The sequence below is a fragment of the Drosophila suzukii genome, chromosome X, assembly GCF_043229965.1.
Source record: "Drosophila suzukii chromosome X, CBGP_Dsuzu_IsoJpt1.0, whole genome shotgun sequence".
NCBI classification, from domain to species: domain Eukaryota; kingdom Metazoa; phylum Arthropoda; class Insecta; order Diptera; family Drosophilidae; genus Drosophila; species Drosophila suzukii.
In genome coordinates this window covers 8,107,872-8,126,003 of record NC_092084.1, presented here as the reverse complement: position 1 = coordinate 8,126,003, position 18,132 = coordinate 8,107,872, and the positions used below count along the sequence as shown (strand labels likewise).

Sequence of the window (18,132 nt, the reverse complement as noted above, 5' to 3'; positions counted from 1 at the left end):
ACTTTAAGAGTTCTTAAACAGAGTCCTTTTATTTAAATACAAATACGAATATCTCTGATTTACCTTGCTTACCTAATCCTAATTATTTTCCTGTTTTGAACTGCATTGTTTTCGGATGTCCTTTGTATACATGAATAGCTTTGACTGAGATCCACTTACAAAGGCTTTTAGTTGGAATTTTATTCTGCATCATGGCAAACTCATTGCCTTTTGAATAAATTTGTGCAGCAACTAATAAAATAATAATTTTGCCAAAACCACCCAAGGGGCATTGTTCCCAACTCCTGTTTGCCTCACAGAGATAAATCTGAATAGAACCAAAATCTCTTGTAGTTCGACTGAAGCAACTCAGTTAATTCACCATCGAGATTGATTAAATAAAGGAGCTTTGCCATATCGGATGTCCCTAAGCACACAGCTATAGAACAGAGCAGAGCAGCTGGCAAACTGAGTGGTTTGAGTTGCTCCATAATCAAATGAGCAGCGCAGACAAAAGCCAACTGAATCCGATTGAGCAATCGAGCCACTGTGTATAACAGTGGTTGCCATAGAGCAGTCGTAATTACACGGCATTACCGCTCGGTGCGTATCAGCTTATCCCATAATGGGGATGGCCCATGGCCCCCAGTGAGCCAGTGTAACAGAAACGGAACAGAACCCGCTGGGTAGGTCAGCCATTGTCGACTGCGGACTTTAAACACACATGTGGACACGCAGGGCCAAACTGTACAGCCGCACACTATACAGTTAACAAAAAGTATCAAGATTTAGTGGCTCCACAGGTCTAAACATATCATTCTTAACCTTAAAAACGTTTAATTTTTTTCTTTCAATGTGGAAATGTGAAAATTTTTAACTTTTGACATTTTTTGCAAAAAAACACGATGCACCCCCTATAAAAAATGCAAAAATGGGTAAAAAAAATAAATTTTCTAAAAATGATTGGGATCGTTAGCACGGCTAGCAAGCTGTTCAAAACAGTCGGTCTATTAGCTGTACGCCTTGATTTGGCTAAACTACGACTGAAAAACCACTAAAAAATGAGAATTTTTGGGCAAAATCTGAATTCCAAAAATAAACGAGCTACCCCCTTACTAAAAATGAAAAATTTTGTCAAAAAATAAATCTTCCCTAAAGTGATAGGGATCGATAGCAATTGAAGCCAGCTGCTCAAAACTTTCGGTCTTTTAGTTGTACGCCTTGATTTGGCCAAACTACGACTGAAAAACCACTAAAAAATGAGTATTTTTGACCAAAATCGGAATCCCAAAAATAATTGATGTACCCCCTTATAAAAAATGAGAAATTGGGTCAAAAAATAAATATTCTTTAAAGTGATAGGAATCGATAGCATTTGTAGAAAGCTGCTCAAAACAGTCGGTCTTTTAGCTGTACGCCTTGATTTGGGTGAACTACGACTGAAAAACCACTAAAAAATGAGTATTTTTGACCAAAATCTGAATCACAAAAATAACCGATGTACCCCCTTATAAAAAATGAGAAAATGGGTCAAAAAATAAATGTTCCTTAAAGTGATAGGAATCGATAGCATTTGTAGAAAGCTGCTCAAAACAGTCGGCCTTTTAGCTGTACGCCTTGATTTGGCTAAACTACGACTGAAAAACCACTAAAAAATGAGTATTTTTGACCAAAATCTGAATCACAAAAATAACCGATGTACCCCCTTATAAAAAATGAGAAAATGGGTCAAAAAATAAATGTTCATTAAAGTGATAGGAATCGATAGCATTTGTAGAAAGCTGCTCAAAACAGTCGGTCTTTTAGCTGTACGCCTTGATTTGGGTGAACTACGACTGAAAAACCACTAAAAAATGAGTATTTTTGACCAAAATCTGAATCACAAAAATAACCGATGTACCCCCTTATAAAAAATGAGAAAATGGGTCAAAAAATAAATGTTCCTTAAAGTGATAGGAATCGATAGCATTTGTAGAAAGCTGCTCAAAACAGTCGGCCTTTTAGCTGTACGCCTTGATTTGGCTAAACTACGACTGAAAAACCACTAAAAAATGAGTATTTTTGACCAAAATCTGAATCCCAAAAATAACCGATGTACCCCCTTATAAAAAATGAGAAATTGGGTCAAAAAATAAATGTTCCTTAAAGTGATAGGAATCGATAGCATTTGTAGAAAGCTGCTCAAAACAGTCGGTCTTTTAGCTGTACGCCTTGATTTGGCTAAACTACGACTGAAAAACCACTAAAAAATGAGTATTTTTGACCAAAATCTGAATCACAAAAATAACCGATGTACCCCCTTACAAAAAATGAGAAATTGGGTCAAAAAATAAATCTTCCTTTAAGTGATATGGATCGATCGCATTTGTAGAAAGCAGCTCAAAACAGTCGGTCTTTTAGCTGTACGCCTTGATTTGGCTAAACTACGTCTGAAAAACCACTAAAAAATTAGTATTTTTGACCAAAATCTGAATTCCAAAAATAACCTATGTACCCCCTTATAAAAAATGAGAAAATGGCTCAAAAAATACATTTTCCTAAAAATGATTGGGATCGTTAGCACGGCTAGCAAGCTGTTGAAAACAGTCGGTCTTTTAGCTGTACGCCTTGATTTGGCTAAACTACGACTGAAAAACCACTAAAAAATTGGTATTTTTGACCAAAATCTGAATTCCAAAAATAACCGATGTACCCCCTTATAAAAAATGAGAAAATGGGTCAAAAAATAAATGTTCCTTAAAGTGATAGGAATCGATAGCAATTGTAGAAAGCTGCTCAAAACAGTCGGTCTTTTAGCTGTACGGCTTCATTTGGCTGAATTACGATTGAAAAACTGGACAGAAAAATCGTATTTTTGACTAAAATGCGAATCTCGTACTTTTTACCAAAATCTGAATCCCATTTTTTCGCCATAAAATTTTAGTTTTTTGGCTGATAATTGATAATGAAAATTGCAAATATCACATGAGATAGTTCATCAAAACGAGTAGTATTTTTAATCAGTTTTTTTATCGGTGTATCATGCAGCATATACCATATATACCATGGCCTGCTCTCGGATGGCACCTTGAATTGTGTTTGCTTTCTGGCCATTTGACTGAAAGGACTCGGCGACACAAAAGTTCGAGGAAAACGGGGCGCAAAACAAAGCCAGGGAAAAACGGAAAAGCCGCAGGACCAGTCGGGGCAACAATAACACAGCGCTTGGCCTTTTTGGCCCTAATGCCCCCGTTAGTGTTAGTGTTTGTGTTTCTGTTTCTGTTTCAGTTTCAGTTCCTCTGCCGCTGTACAACGGGGCGTATGGGAAATTATTTTTACAATTTCAATGTCAACATGTTGGGGCGAAGGCCGAGTGTGTGTTGGGGTTCCGTCATTGAATGCCTGGGTTTTGAAGTTAACTAAAAATACATACATATATATATGTTGTAGACCCACGTCAGGTAAAAAAAAAAAAAAAAAAACAAAGCTTAAACTATGTATACGCCGCGTGACCAGGCTTCAAGTTACGTATACGCAGCGTGTAGCGGAAGAGAAGTGGACTGGAATGCCAAGGCGTGGCGAAAACTTAAATGAAAACAAGGCAAACAAAGCAAGGATGCGAAAAAATGCAAATAGAAAGTTGCCACAAAATGATTTGCCACACGGAGGCACGGTGGCAACCCAGTTGGTTGGAGGCAAATGAAGGATGGAGCACGGAGCACGGAGCACCATGTCAGTGCCACATTAAAAAATCATTTTCAATAACGCGCTCCACTCCGCCAGGTGTGCCCAGGTTCAGCCAATCCCCATCCCTGGACTCCTCCTCCTCCTCCCTCCTGGCAACTCAATTGTTTGCATTTTGCATGCATTGACAGACAGGGCACACCGGGGACCTGGCCACGCCACGCCCCCTCCGGATACAGATGTTTTATGGGAGGAATGTTAGGTGCTGTCAAACACTCACTTGCCACGCCGGATTTCTCCTTTTTTTAACTGGATTTGTTTGGCTTGGGCTTCTCCGCCTCACCTTGATCGGCGTGGAAAACAACTTGTTCCGAAACTCAGATAAAAAAAAGCAAAAGAAACAAGGAAACTTAACAAAAGATCGAGCCCATGAATAAGGCCACAATAATGGCATACAGTGTTTGCCGCTGTTCAAATTGGATTTGCCATAAATAAACCAAATGCCTCCGGGTCATGGGCTTTTCGCTTAAGCCAAGCCAATAAATCAATGCTGGGAAAAATCCAATCCGTATATCCAATTGACTAACAATATTTATCTACATGTACGGGTATAAACTTTAAAGTGCTGCGCCGCGTAGCCATTCGTTTTTACCAATTAACTAAAGCGAGCAACTTTTTTCACAGCCCATTAGCGCCCAACAATTTGTTCAATAAGCCAATCCAATTACAATACAATTTATATAGTTTATTTTTTCAACAGTTTAACTGCATAAACTGTAAAACAATTTAATTGTATTTTAAGTGAGACCGTTTAGAAAAGTTTATAATAATTAAGGTTCGTTAGGAGTTCAAAAAGCTGAAATAAATCGAAAAAGGTGCAAATAATCAGAGGGAAATGGGATAGGTGAAAGGTAATTCTATATATCGGATTTTTCGGCCTATGGCTATACAAACAGTTATAAAATAACTTGTAATAGATAAAAAAAAATCGAAAAAAGGAAAATTAGGCAAAGCAAAATGTCAAAGCTATAAGGATCCATTAAAAATAGTTTCGATAAGATTATATAAAGTCTAAGTTGGTAGTTCGCCCCTAAGTATGCAATAAATTCAGTCATACAGAAAGGGGAAGCCGGAAAAAAAGCGGAATGAATCTGAAGGACGACTGTAACGATAACGATAACGATAAATATAACAATATAACCATGGCAAACGGCATTCGCCGCTGTCATTAATGTCCGCGTATCGAGACCCTTCTAATTGCATTGCTCAAGGATACTTGTGAAGCGTGTGGACAGCAACAATGGCGACGTGTCCTGAAATCCCATGCGTGTATATATATTTTTATATCTGTGTGAATGTATGTGTGGGTGTGTGTGTGTGGAAGCTAACGGAACAATGGCGAAATGTCAAGTTTAATTGTTTGTCTGTCATTAGCGAACACTCACCCACTCACTCACACATCCGCATTCCCATTCACCCACTGAAGCGGTGCAGCGATGCATGGATTTTTTGCTCTCTGCTAATTTTATACAATTAAATTTGCTTGTGTGGGTTGTGTGGGTTTAGTGGGTTGGGTGGTGGTTGGGGAGTGGGCTTTTCCCGAAACAAAAGAATCAAATGCTGTTACAATAACTTGCGCCGCGCTTATTTGCGGCAAACTCTCTCAAGCGAGCCACTTAAACAGCCTCACGCTCGGCTGAATATGTTTTGATTAAGCCAAGTATAACGAACACATTTCAGCCAGGACGACGAGTCCTGCGAAAGTGAGTCTCACTTTCCACAGCCGACTGGCTACTGGGTGGATTGTTTGGGTGGCTGGCTTGCTTGGATGTGTGTGGGTGTGTGTATATCCATAAGCCCCGGGCACGTTTATATACTCCATCGACCGCTCTGGTCAGGCACTGGGCCGTGTGAATGACATGACGTCGTCGTCGGTGGTTCCAATCCCCTGACCATTTCCCCCGTTTCTTTATTTTTAAAGTGCGGGAATATTCGGGCCTGTGTGGGTGGGTCCTTGGATGGATCCACCATGGTTTATATCGAGTCGCTGGCACGCACGCAACTCCCGAACGGAAACGAAAACATAACCTGGGGCACAGTGGACAACCTGAGGTCTGAAAGGTGTTGCTCTTGGGGGAACCTTATGTCTGGTAAAGGTTTGGCATTTAAGAGCCTTAATAACTTATTAACTGTTAACTGATTTACCATTTTTACTAGGTTTCCGAAAAGATCTATTCTAGGATTTCTTAGTTCTAGACTGCTAACTTAAGTGCATAGTCAGTTCCTGTATAAGAGGAATCTATATATATAAAGCTAGTTAATCAATCTCAAGAATCAATGCACAGCGACTGGTGATATTATACAATGTTTAAGTTAATTCGTTTCTGAGACTCTTCAATAATATAGGATGTTTATATCCCTGCCCACCAGACGGTTCCTAATTAAAATGCATTCCGTTGTGATGATCTTGAACCTTTCCCAAAATCTCCATTGGCACATTTTCATTTCCTGGAGAGGCAGGAGTGTGTAGTTGGGCCAACTCCCATTTGTTATATACTTGGTGTTATATTGTCAATGCAGTCCAACGACTGTCCACAGTCCACTGTGCCATTATGGGCTTATACACTGGCAGCATATGGAATGACCAGCACAGCACAGCACAGCAGAGCACATAGCACATAGCACATAGCACATAGCACAAGGCCTTATGCCCAAGACTTGGTTTATTTTCTGTTTGTCCGGGAAGTCCGGCAGTCGAGGGCCTTTGGGGTTTCGGTTTTCAGTTTGACTTGACATGCATCAGCATCATTATTTTGTGCTTTTAATGTTTTATTTAGCCCGGTTGCCGACAGTCATACGCAGTGTGGGCTGCTGGGTGGATAGTGGGTGTGTGGGCGGTGGGTGGTGAGTGGGTGCTGTCTGACCGCCTGTGAGCCTTGCCTACGTGCCGTTTGCACTCATTTCTTGCCAGGCCTCCTCCGCTTTCCTCTCCCCCTTTTCCCCTCATGGGTAGGTAACCATTTTCCAACCAAGCACTCAAACAACATTTAAAAAGGCCTCATTTTCATGAGCTGTTGTGCGAGTGTGAGTGAGTGAGTGAGTGTGTGTGTGTGTGGGCCAGGATGACGATGGTGAGAATGTGGATCCAGAGGAGTGTGTGCCACTCGGCACATAATTGTTTGAAACAAATGTAGTGCACACACACACACCCTCACTTACACACTCACTCACAGTACACACTCACATGGGTGCACGTGCACCCACACAGACACGAAGTACAGACATGTGGGATATTTTATTAGGCCATTCAGTTAGTCAGTCATTTAGTCAGTCAATCAAACCGGGCAGGCAATTAAAGTTTCACTGCCCATTGTCGGAAGCCAAAGGCAACAGGAACAACAAGAAGCACAGGGAAAAGAGGGAAATAAACACATCAAATGGGCTGGCAAACAAGCCCAGAGTTCAAAAGGGTATCGGTTCGTAGTTTTGCAGGATGAGAAAAATGGGATAGGGAAAGGGATAGGGATGGGTAATAGGGGAATGGGGAGTGGTAGTGTCCTGGCGAGCCTGGGGAAAATCCTTTCAGATAAATGAAATTCCCCTGTATCGCCCCCCAAATGAGAACTTGATTAATAATGAATTGAACGGCAGCCGGAATTTAAAATCTCTCCCACTAACTGGGTGGCTAGAACTAAATAAAATTGTTACATAAGCCACCTGGTTTAGTGGTAAATGCTGATGAATAACTAGTGGCATTCTACTTTAATCAGTTTATGAGAGGACAACATTTTTGGTTGGAGTACGGAGAAACTGTCGTGTTCTCGTTAAAATAGTTTAGAGATCGAAACATTATTCGTTATTTGTAAAATGTTTTAAAACAGTTATACATGCTGTTATACAGGTATATAAACTGTTATACAAATTGTTATACTCTTTCAAATTTAATCTATTTTTATACCCTTGTGAGGGTGAGCTTAACAGCTTTATAAACTGGTTATTTTTTTTACTTTTCAGGCCTATCCCAACCGAGACATTACCAATATCGTAGAGTCATCCCACTACCAGAAGATCGGCGGCTGGTGCCGTCAGGGTGCTCTGAATGCGGCCAAGTGCAAGGGCTCCCACCGCTGGATCAAGCCATTCCGCTGTCTCGGTGAGTATACTTAAATACCAATACCCATAGAAGGGGACCAACCAACTGATCCGCTTTCCCTATGCTCCATCTCCATCCATTGCATTCATCACCACTCGACGACGTTTGGCTTCAGAAGGACCATTCCAATCGGACGCCCTGCTGGTTCCCGAGGGCTGCCTCTTCGACCACATCCACAACGCCTCCCGCTGCTGGCCATTCGTGAGGTGGAACCAAACTGGAGCAGCCGCTTGCCAGGAGCGTGGTATGCAGATGCGCAGCTTCGCCATGCTCCTGCCCTGCGGCATCTCGGTCTTCTCCGGCGTGGAGTTCGTCTGCTGTCCCAAGCACTTCAAGAGTGAGTACTGGACCAGGGCCGTTTTAAAAAAAAAAAAAAAAAAACTATAAATCCATAGCATTCCCTTAGCCATTCGCCCATCAAGGGGTGTCACACGTCAGTCTTTTGAGACTGCAAAAGCCCATCGTTATTGTGGCAGAAATATGATATTCCGCAAATCCAATCAACATGCTTTTTATTTCCTTCTGCAATCCCCTCCAATTACTGTCACACTTTCCACTTTCCACACTTTTTTTTCCTTGTCCGCCTTTGTCTGTGCATAGCCATTAGTTACTTTCGCCCTGTGGTTATGACATTAATTATTTAAAACACAAATCAAATGCACAGAACAAACAAATGTGCCATTACTCACTCTGTCATTGGATATTAAGCGAATCAGTTATGGATTTATTTATTCAGGAATTTTATTGTGGAGTTTGCTTAAATTTGGCTTCACATTTCGTCAATTAAACGTTGGGTTTTCCTATCAATTAGCCAACGTGTTGGCTCTTCATTAAACAAATATTTCATATATGAAATTTTTCCCCTCTCCCAGCCGATGAAATCCATGTGAAAAAGACCGACTTGCCGGTGATGCCACCAGCCCAGATTACCAGTGCCAATGACGAACTGGTGGTGAATGACGAGGACGACAGCAATGACTCGAATTACTCTAAGGATGCCAATGACGATGAGCTGGACGATGAGGATGACCTGATGGGCGATGACGAGGAGGACGAGATGGTGGCGGATGAGGCAGCTGCCGGAGGCGGAAGTCCCAGCACCGGTTCCTCAGGGGATGTCAATAGCGGATCTTTGGATGACATAAATGCGGAGTATGATAGCGGTGAGGAGGGTGACAACTACGAGGAGGATGGAGCTGGTTCCGAGGGCGAGGCTGATGGTGAGACCTCCTGGAATCAGAGTGGAGGAGCTAAGGTGGTGACCCTGAAGAGTGGTGCCTCTTCCGCCCCGTCCAACATTCCGATTGTCCCTGCTTCCGAAAAGACACCCCTGAAGTCCGACTTGGTCACGAGCACTCCTCAGCTTTCTGCCGCAGCAGCCGCCGCTGCTGCTGCTGCTGCTGCAGCATCTATGAATTCTGGAAACTCGGGAGCTGGATTGGGATCAGGAGCTGGAGCTGGAGCCCCACCATCCACCGCACAGCCCACTTCGGACCCGTACTTCACCCACTTTGATCCGCACTATGAGCACCAGAGCTACAAAGTAAGTCAGAAAGTAAGTGTTTACGTTGAGGGCGCAGGTTTATTTATCGATGCAACACAAAACGTATTCTAAACAAAGGAAGCCCAACAGCGCCTTGAGGAATCGCATCGCGAGAAGGTCACGCGCGTGATGAAGGACTGGTCTGATCTGGAGGAGAAGTACCAGGACATGCGACTGGCGGACCCCAAGGCAGCCCAATCCTTTAAGCAGCGGATGACGGCTCGCTTCCAGGTCAGTCATCCTCCGTGTGACGCACTCATCTCCAGTATTCCACATCCCAATGTCCACCCCCTCTATTTCTGTCTCTCTCACTCACTGTCTCTACTCATCACTCTGTCTCTGTCTCGCACCGAACCCCACCTATCTCTCTCTCTGACTGCCTGCCACCTATCCTCTAGAATTTGTGAACCATTAAAAAGCTATGTCTCTGCATCTGAATGTGTGTGTATGTCTGCGTCTATATCGGGTAATTCAGTTGGCAAGGTATCGATGAAAAAATGATTGATTACACCAGTTTACAAAAAAAAATTGATGAAATACGCCTTTCAGGAAACCTTTGTTTTCCGGTAAGATACATCTCCCTGATTAAGAAAAGGGCACTTAAAATTTTTTCTATGGTACCAATTTTTTTTTAAGTGTAAAAAACGTTTTTCGCACTTTTTTATTTTCTAACTCGAGTTGTGATAAACCGAATTCGGTCATTAAGGACTCATTTTACAGGTTATAGAATGCCCTTTAACTTTCTTATACACATCATTAAGTTCCATTCATTAGTTCAAAAGCTACACTTCGTCAAAGTTGAAAAATTTGGAAAAAAATCAAAAACGCTGGCATAAATGGCTTCTTTAAAAATACACGCGTAAAAACCGAAATTAGTTTTATGTTGTTTTCTTGAAGGCTGAACCATAACGGAGTATATGCGCCATAGATCACGACAATCCGTTGGTAAATCGATTTTTAACAGATTTTTAAACGTATATACCCAAGTTCAGTATTCGGGAGCAGCGGCCGTTAAACGTTATTTTAAATTTTCAGTGTTGGGGAACGTAAGAATTTGGTGCAAGTTGTTATGCATAACGTCAGTTTCCTTGCTAAAAATATATAAAAATGATTTCCTCGTAACTGCAATCGCATACTTTTTAGCTTGCCCAGCGCTAATAGCAAGGAAACTGACGTTATGCATAACAACTTGCACCAAATTCTTACGTTCTCCAACACTGAAAATTTAAAATAACGTTTAACGGCCGCTGCTCCCGAATACTGAACTTGGGTATATACGTTTAAAAATCTGTTAAAAATCGATTTACCAACGGATTGTCGTGATCTATGGCGCATATTCTCCGTTATGGTTCAGCCTTCAAGAAAACAACATAAAACTAATTTCGGTTTTTACGCGTGTATTTTTAAAGAAGCCATTTATGCCAGCGTTTTTGATTTTTTTCCAAATTTTTCAACTTTGACGAAGTGTAGCTTTTGAACTAATGAATGGAACTTAATGATGTGTATAAGAAAGTTAAAGGGCATTCTATTACCTGTAAAATGAGTCCTTAATGACCGAATTCGGTTTATCACAACTCGAGTTAGAAAATAAAAAAGTGCGAAAAACGTTTTTTACACTTAAAAAAAAATTGGTACCATAGAAAAAATTTTAAGTGCCCTTTTCTTAATCAGGGAGATGTATCTTACCGGAAAACAAAGGTTTCCTGAAAGGCGTATTTCATCAATTTTCTTTTGTAAACTGGTGTTAGTTAAGTGATTACTAAAAATCATTATCGATTATAGAACTCCCTTTAGCTTTGCCACCTGAAGCTACCTGAGTAATCGGCCCCATAACAAGTATTCAATCCATCTGTATATTCATCGAAATCATTTATTATTTCGTCAAGTTCCTTTTCTGTTCCCATTTTAAAGTCCCCTTATCATGCACCCTGTATATCGTAATCGTAATTGTTTCCTACTCTAACCGTAATCGTAGCTCATTGAGTCGTATTCTTAAGATATTAAGTTGTCCTCATTGTATCGCCTGCTTTTCGTTTGCTGCACTTCGAGGTCCAGAGATGGATTTTATGTATGTACTACCCATCTTAGGGATATACTACCCATCCATATCTCTGGGCATCGTTGGGCTGTCTTTTGTTTATTTGTGTATCCATATGTATGGCAAATGGGAGCGAAAGAGGCATCAGATTGTAATCACAACAGCAATAACAATAACAGTACCAGTAAAAATAACGATAATGCTGCTCGTAATCTAACCAGTTAACGAAGTACCACTACAGAAACGAAACAATAGATCCAATTACCCATATTACTAACTAACATTCAAAGTGCTTTGTAGTTGAACTGATTGGCATACAAACTAACTATAATCCGCCTATACCTTTACCTAAACCTACACGTAATCCTTAACCTATGCTTAGTTTTGACGTATTACTTATTTCGATACCAAACTATCCCAAGACGAACTGAGAATAAACGCGAACACGAACGGAAGTCAAACCTCTGATATCCCGACTTTGGTCCTTATCGATGTGTATTGCTCGCATTATAGACCTGTATATGCTGCTTACGTAACTGCTGCGCTTCCGCCGGGAATGAACTGCATCCATGTATATATTACCATATACCATAATAAAACTTGACACTATTCGACCACATGGACAGGATCATTTCAAATCCAAACATTTTTGCACCGCATCAGTGGCTTGCACTCTCTCTCCTCTCTCGCTCGTTCTCGCTCCATCTCGCTCCTCCATGGCAGCACAAGCTCCGTAGCGGCACAATCAAAACTAAAAATAATAAAACCTGCGAGCTATCCTTTAATCCAAAAACTCAGGACAAACCAAGCGACACGTTCCCAACCCAAACCAAAACCAACATTTCAACCACAAACAAAACATTCCACGAGATACGTACGAATCGAGGCAATTTTTTTCGAAAATGTAAACGAAATCAAAATACCGATAGACCGATCGACAGCTGCATATTGTTATCGATCGAAGAAAATTCCCCATGCTGATAATCTTTCTCTCTTGGTGTGCAATACGTCTTTATATGGGAATGTAATTTTAGACTTCTGTTCAGGCACTCGAGGAAGAAGGCAACGCCGAGAAGCACCAGCTGGCCGCCATGCACCAGCAGCGCGTTTTGGCCCACATCAACCAGCGGAAGCGGGAGGCCATGACCTGCTACACCCAGGCCCTCACCGAACAGCCCCCGAACGTGAGTAGTTCCCCCTGCGAGAGGTATCCTCAATGGGATATGTCCGGTTCCAAGTAAAAATCGATATTTTAAAGATTAATTACAAGAACTGTCAAAAAGTTACGATCAATTTAGTATTGCAAGCATGTTCATCATAAAAATCATTATTTTCAAACGTGAGTCCACCCGGGGGCGCCAATTAATTGTTACATCATTTAAAAAAGTTTTTGTGGATCTTAGGCGTACATAGAAAATATGAGCGGTTCCAAATTGGTGGAAACCAATTTGTGTCAAAAAAGAAAAATGTGATTTGTTATATGTTCAATCTTATCACAACCTCTTTAAGCTGTATTGTTAAAAAGGCTCTGTGAAGAGATTAGTCATTACTTCTTCCTTATGGATTAAGACATAAGTTTCGTATGCTAATGACCATAATCTCATCCAGGCTCACCATGTTGAGAAGTGCCTGCAGAAATTACTGCGCGCCTTGCACAAGGACCGTGCCCATGCTTTGGCCCACTACCGCCACCTGTTGAACTCTGGAGGACCCGGTGGCCTGGAGGCGGCTGCTTCGGAGCGACCACGCACACTTGAGCGCCTGATCGACATCGATCGTGCCGTTAACCAGTCGATGACCATGCTCAAGCGCTATCCCGAGCTATCGGCCAAGATTGCCCAACTGATGAACGACTATATCCTGGCATTGCGTAGCAAGGACGACATTCCCGGCTCGTCGTTGGGCATGAGCGAGGAGGCGGAAGCCGGCATTCTGGACAAGTACCGCATCGAGATCGAGCGCAAGGTGGCCGAGAAGGAGCGTCTCCGGCTGGCCGAGAAGCAGCGCAAGGAGCAGCGGGCCGCCGAGCGGGAGAAACTGCGCGAGGAGAAGCTGCGCCTGGAGGCCAAGAAGGTGGACGATATGCTCAAGTCGCAGGCGGCCGAGCAGCAATCGCAGCAGTCACCACAGTCGTCGACCCAATCGCAGGCGCAGCAGCAGCAGCAGGAGAAGAGCCTGAGCAGCAAGGAGCTGGGTCTCGATGGCGGACTTGTAACAGCGGCCAATCCCAACTTGGACACCACCAAGAGCGAGAAGGAGCTGTCGGATACTGAGTACGCCGAGGCAACAGTAAGGTGGGTATCTAAACGAAGTATAACAAACTTCTGGATAATAATGAATCTATGATCTGTCCAAATCTACAGCAGCACCAAGGTGCAGACCGTGCTACCAACGGTCGACGATGATGCCGTCCAGCGGGCGGTGGAGGATGTGGCCGCTGCCGTTGCTCACCAGGAGGCCGAGCCGCAGGTGCAGCACTTCATGACCCATGACCTGGGCCACCGCGAATCGGTATTTGAGCTGCGGCGCCAACTCGTACCGCATTTGCCTAAAGCCTATCCCCTCTCTCTCTCTCCCCTCTCGTTGCAGAGCTTCTCGCTGCGCCGCGAATTCGCGCAGCATGCGCACGCGGTCAAGGAGGGTCGCAACGTCTACTTCACGCTCTCCTTCGCCGGCATCGCCCTCATGGCGGCCGTCTTCGTGGGCGTGGCCGTGGCCAAGTGGCGGACATCGCGCTCGCCGCACGCCCAAGGCTTCATCGAGGTCGATCAGGTGAGTGGCGGGTTGTGGTCAGGGTATGGAGAGCCGAGATCGCCGTATAACAGTGGTGTAGTATAGAAGTAGGGGCATGATGGCCGTATAACAGTGGTGCTTTGCAGAAGTAGAAACAAGAACATCCTAAGCTCATTTCGGAGTTAGGCTTAGAGAAGATCATTCACTCAAAACTAGGGAATCCATTCTTGTGTTCCGTATATGTATAACAGTTTTATAACAGCAGTGTAGAACAGTGACGCTCTGGTAGATCAATTACATAAAATAATTCATTTTTTAACTCAAGCTAATGGTTCCCCTAACCTCTTGTATATAACAGATTTGATAAGAGTAAAAGTTTATGTATAACAGTGGCTTACTAGAGAAATAGTACCCAAGTTAAGCTAGAAGCAGCTCCTTCGGTTAATCTTGATTAACAACCTAAAATTTACAATTACACAACGGTGTAAGTTTTCAATTATTACCACAGATAGGCATTGTAATCTCGGTGCCTTTGTCGATCTCTTACCCCATACCTAACACATATTACTCTTTCTTATCCTTAATCGCTTACTAACTCATTGATTTACCCATCTAGAACGTAACCACACACCATCCCATCGTGCAGGAGGAGAAGATCGTGCCCAACATGCAGATCAATGGGTACGAGAATCCGACCTACAAATATTTCGAAGTGAAAGAGTAAGCGGGACGGCAACAGGGACGCGGCTGGCTAGAGCAGGAGCGAGAACGCGAGCGAGCAAGAGGCACACATCAACAGCAAAAGCAAGAGCAGAAGCAACAGCAGCAGCAACCACAATTTCAAAAAATGGAAAAAAACTTAAGCATAATATTAAAAGCAGATGGGAAGAGAAATGATTTTTTTTTCGTCAAAAGGAGCGCAGTTCCAATAAGGAGAATCGAGGGGTAGAAGAAGAAAGATAAATTCAATGAATGGTAATATATCTATATATTAAATTAAAGCAAGCAAGCAGAAAGGCAAGAATATAAAGCAAGCAATTAAATTTAAGTATTTGAATGTTTAACAAAATGCAGTAAACATCCTTTCTAGCTCTCTGTCTCTCTCTGTCTCACTCGACCACTCTGTCCCTTTCCCACACACACACACACTCACACAGATACACACATAATCAGATTGAAGACACAGACTCACCTACATTTCCCATTTTGCGGTTCTTGTTGGGCGCCAATTAAAAAGAGAGAATGAAGAGAACTAACAGCCAAAGAGGCAAGCAAAAATCCGTGCAAAGGCAACTCGGAGTAAAAGAAGAAAGTAGGAAGCGCAAAGGCAAGAATCGCAGACACCAAAAATTAAAAAAAAAAAAAAAAAGGAAAGGAGGAGCTGGCGGAGGAGAAGAAAGAAAGGAGAGCAGAAGAAAAGCAAATGCAAAACAAAAGATATTCCTAGTAAATAAATTGTCAACACACATTCACACACCGACTCACTCATAGATACAGGAACAGTCACACTCACACTGACAGCAACTCACAGATTAACACACACGCATACACGCATTCATGGCTGCTTTGTAGCATACTTTTGAGCGTTTCGTGGCGTTGAAATGCTTGCAAGCCGATCGCAATTCTTACCGACAAAACTTACGCCATTTATTAGAGCCGCGCTAAGAGCTAAAAGAAGAAAGCTGAAAGGACGCAGAAACACAGATACACACACACACTGAGACACATGTGAACCTAAGAGCTACCTACGCGTACTAATCTCTATACGAACGTGCATATGCGCTAATGTATATGTCGAACTCTCTCTCTAAACCATACACTCTCACACTCACACCCACACCCAAAGGACACCAGACAAAAAACGCAAAAAGCAACTGCAAAAACCCAACAAATTATATATACACATATATATATATATATATACAATATATTTAAAGCAAAGCAAGAAGAAATGTCCATAAATGTATTTATGTATCTATACACGAGCCACACAACCCAAAGGTCGAAGGTCAGCCGGCTGAGGGAAAGAATTACGATGCTTGGCAGGCTATGAAATTAATATATGAATCAGCTACGTAACAGAAACAATGCAAAACGCTAAGCTAATTGCAGATGGAAACCCAAAGAAAGAAAAAAAAAACAAATATGACAAACGAAAGCGAAAAACTTTTAGAACTTTTTCTGCATATTTTGTGTGTAAGTCGGTGGCAAAAAAACCAAACAAAAACCAAAAAACAAAAATGTTTTTTCTCTTTTTTACGTTACATGTTTCACTCAAAGGCCAGCACAAAACACTCACACACACACACACAAACACACCACAGTAGAGCCCTTGAGAAGTCGTTGCATTTCATATCAAAAGATTCGCAACTGTTTGCAATTATGCAATTATGCCTTAGGGCCAAATGACGGCGAAATCAGATAAGCGGGTCCCCCAAACGGAGGTGGAACCGCAAAATCCGGGGAGCTCGGCGACGGACGGATCCGGAGACGGCACCACCTAGAGTGGACGCTCCAAAGCGCCGGAGAGTCCCAAAGATAAACCGTTTCGAAACGGCTAGTTTCATTTCTCGGCTCGATTGCTTGGCAAATATTTGGCCTGCTTTGTTCGAGCAGCGAGATACTGTTACTCAATCAAGCCAAATAATCGAAATGCATTCCCCGTGGCTAAGAACCGACAAGTGGTTGCCCTTCCCAGTTCAATTTCCATTCAATCAAGAGCTAAATTGAAGCAGACGTTGAATTTAAGCATATTAAATGATCTATCTACGGAAAAAATTAAACTGAAACTAAAATTGAAACTAAAATTGAACTGAAATTGATATAAAAATTGATCTGGAATTGAAATAAAAATTGAACTGAAATTGAAACAGAATGGAAAATCATTTTTTATTTCAATTGTGTTTTAACGAAAACTGAGATCTAAACTGTTACTGGTCTAAAATATTCTGAAAAGAATAGGAATATAAAGAGTAAAACTAAATCGTAAATTGTATGTCATATTGAAACCGATATTCAACTAAAATTGAAACAAGAGCCATAGCTTGAAAGTTGAGATTGAAAATACAGTTGCACTGAGTAATTCGAAGATTAAATCGGAAATTGAGATTCTGAATGAGATTTAAAAGGAGAATGACCCCATAATTGAAACTGCAATTTAAATTTAGCAACTGGGTTTAAACTGAAACTGATATCGAACCTGTAGTTAAAGTTTATTGGAAATTACTGCGATTGAAAGTTACTTTTGATCTGATATTGAAAAAATACAGTATAAACAGAACTGAAAACTGGCATTTACACACTAATACAAATTAAAATCAAAATAAGTGCTGTAAATTAGGCAGAAATTGAAATGCAAATTCAAAAGTCACCTGAGATTGATACTAAAATTGAAGCTGGATGAAATTGACAATGAAAATGTAATCCTTAGAGAAACAAACCTTGTAACTGAAGCTGAAAATGTACAATGGAGATATGGAAATTTTAGTTAAGACCATAATTTAAATGAGATTATGTTTTTGAATATCATTTCCATATCGAAAACAATTTATACTTTAAATCCAAGGTCAGTGTCAATGAGGATTACAAACTTATGTTCAGTTTCTGAGCATCAAGAATAGTAACGTTTTCAATTTTGAAATTGATTTAAATTTTTGTTATAATTGAAACGTTTATTTAGGCATTAACTTTTGGAAGTGATTAAATCCACTTTTCAGCTCAGTTTAAATTTCTATTTTGATTTCAACTAGAGTTTTGCGATCAGTTTCAATTCAAATTTTACTTTTTTAGCAGATTTTCAAGTTTAGTTCTTGTTTCGCACATACTCAAAGTTGAATAACAATCTCAAAATATATGCAATTATAGGATTGGTCAGAACTTTTGGCTATACGGAAAGAATATCTTCAAGAATTTTTGACTCGTTTAAAAATCATGGCAATCTTCGTTCTTCAAGGCAAACTCATGGCTCTCCCTCACACAGACACACACAGACAAAGACAGACACATTATATAATGCTAAATGTA

At 41.5% G+C, this 18,132-nt stretch overlaps 2 protein-coding genes across 15 annotated transcripts in view; one reads left to right on the top strand and one right to left on the bottom strand.

The window, feature by feature from the left end:
• Nucleotides 1-16,276, top strand: part of Appl (amyloid-beta-like protein) — a 57,065-nt gene extending 40,789 nt beyond the window's left edge. Inside the window, exons 4-12 of one of the 13 annotated variants that reach the window (XM_017083791.4) lie at nt 7,657-7,795; nt 7,914-8,132; nt 8,668-9,338; nt 9,429-9,569; nt 12,411-12,560; nt 12,985-13,670; nt 13,740-13,887; nt 13,966-14,148; nt 14,726-16,276. In XM_017083791.4, coding sequence (XP_016939280.2) covers nt 7,657-7,795; nt 7,914-8,132; nt 8,668-9,338; nt 9,429-9,569; nt 12,411-12,560; nt 12,985-13,670; nt 13,740-13,887; nt 13,966-14,148; nt 14,726-14,833 — 2,445 coding nt within the window. In that variant the 3' untranslated portion in view covers nt 14,834-16,276. Of the gene's footprint in view, nt 1-7,656; nt 7,796-7,910; nt 8,133-8,667; nt 9,351-9,416; nt 9,570-12,410; nt 12,561-12,984; nt 13,671-13,739; nt 13,888-13,965; nt 14,149-14,725 lie in introns of all 13 variants that reach the window. The other 12 variants (XM_017083789.4, XM_017083788.4, XM_017083782.4 and 9 more) reach the window with 12 other exon arrangements.
• Nucleotides 1-18,132, bottom strand: part of spdi (split discs) — a 108,208-nt gene that overhangs the window by 41,411 nt on the left and 48,665 nt on the right. The gene's annotated exons all lie outside the window — the stretch shown is intronic.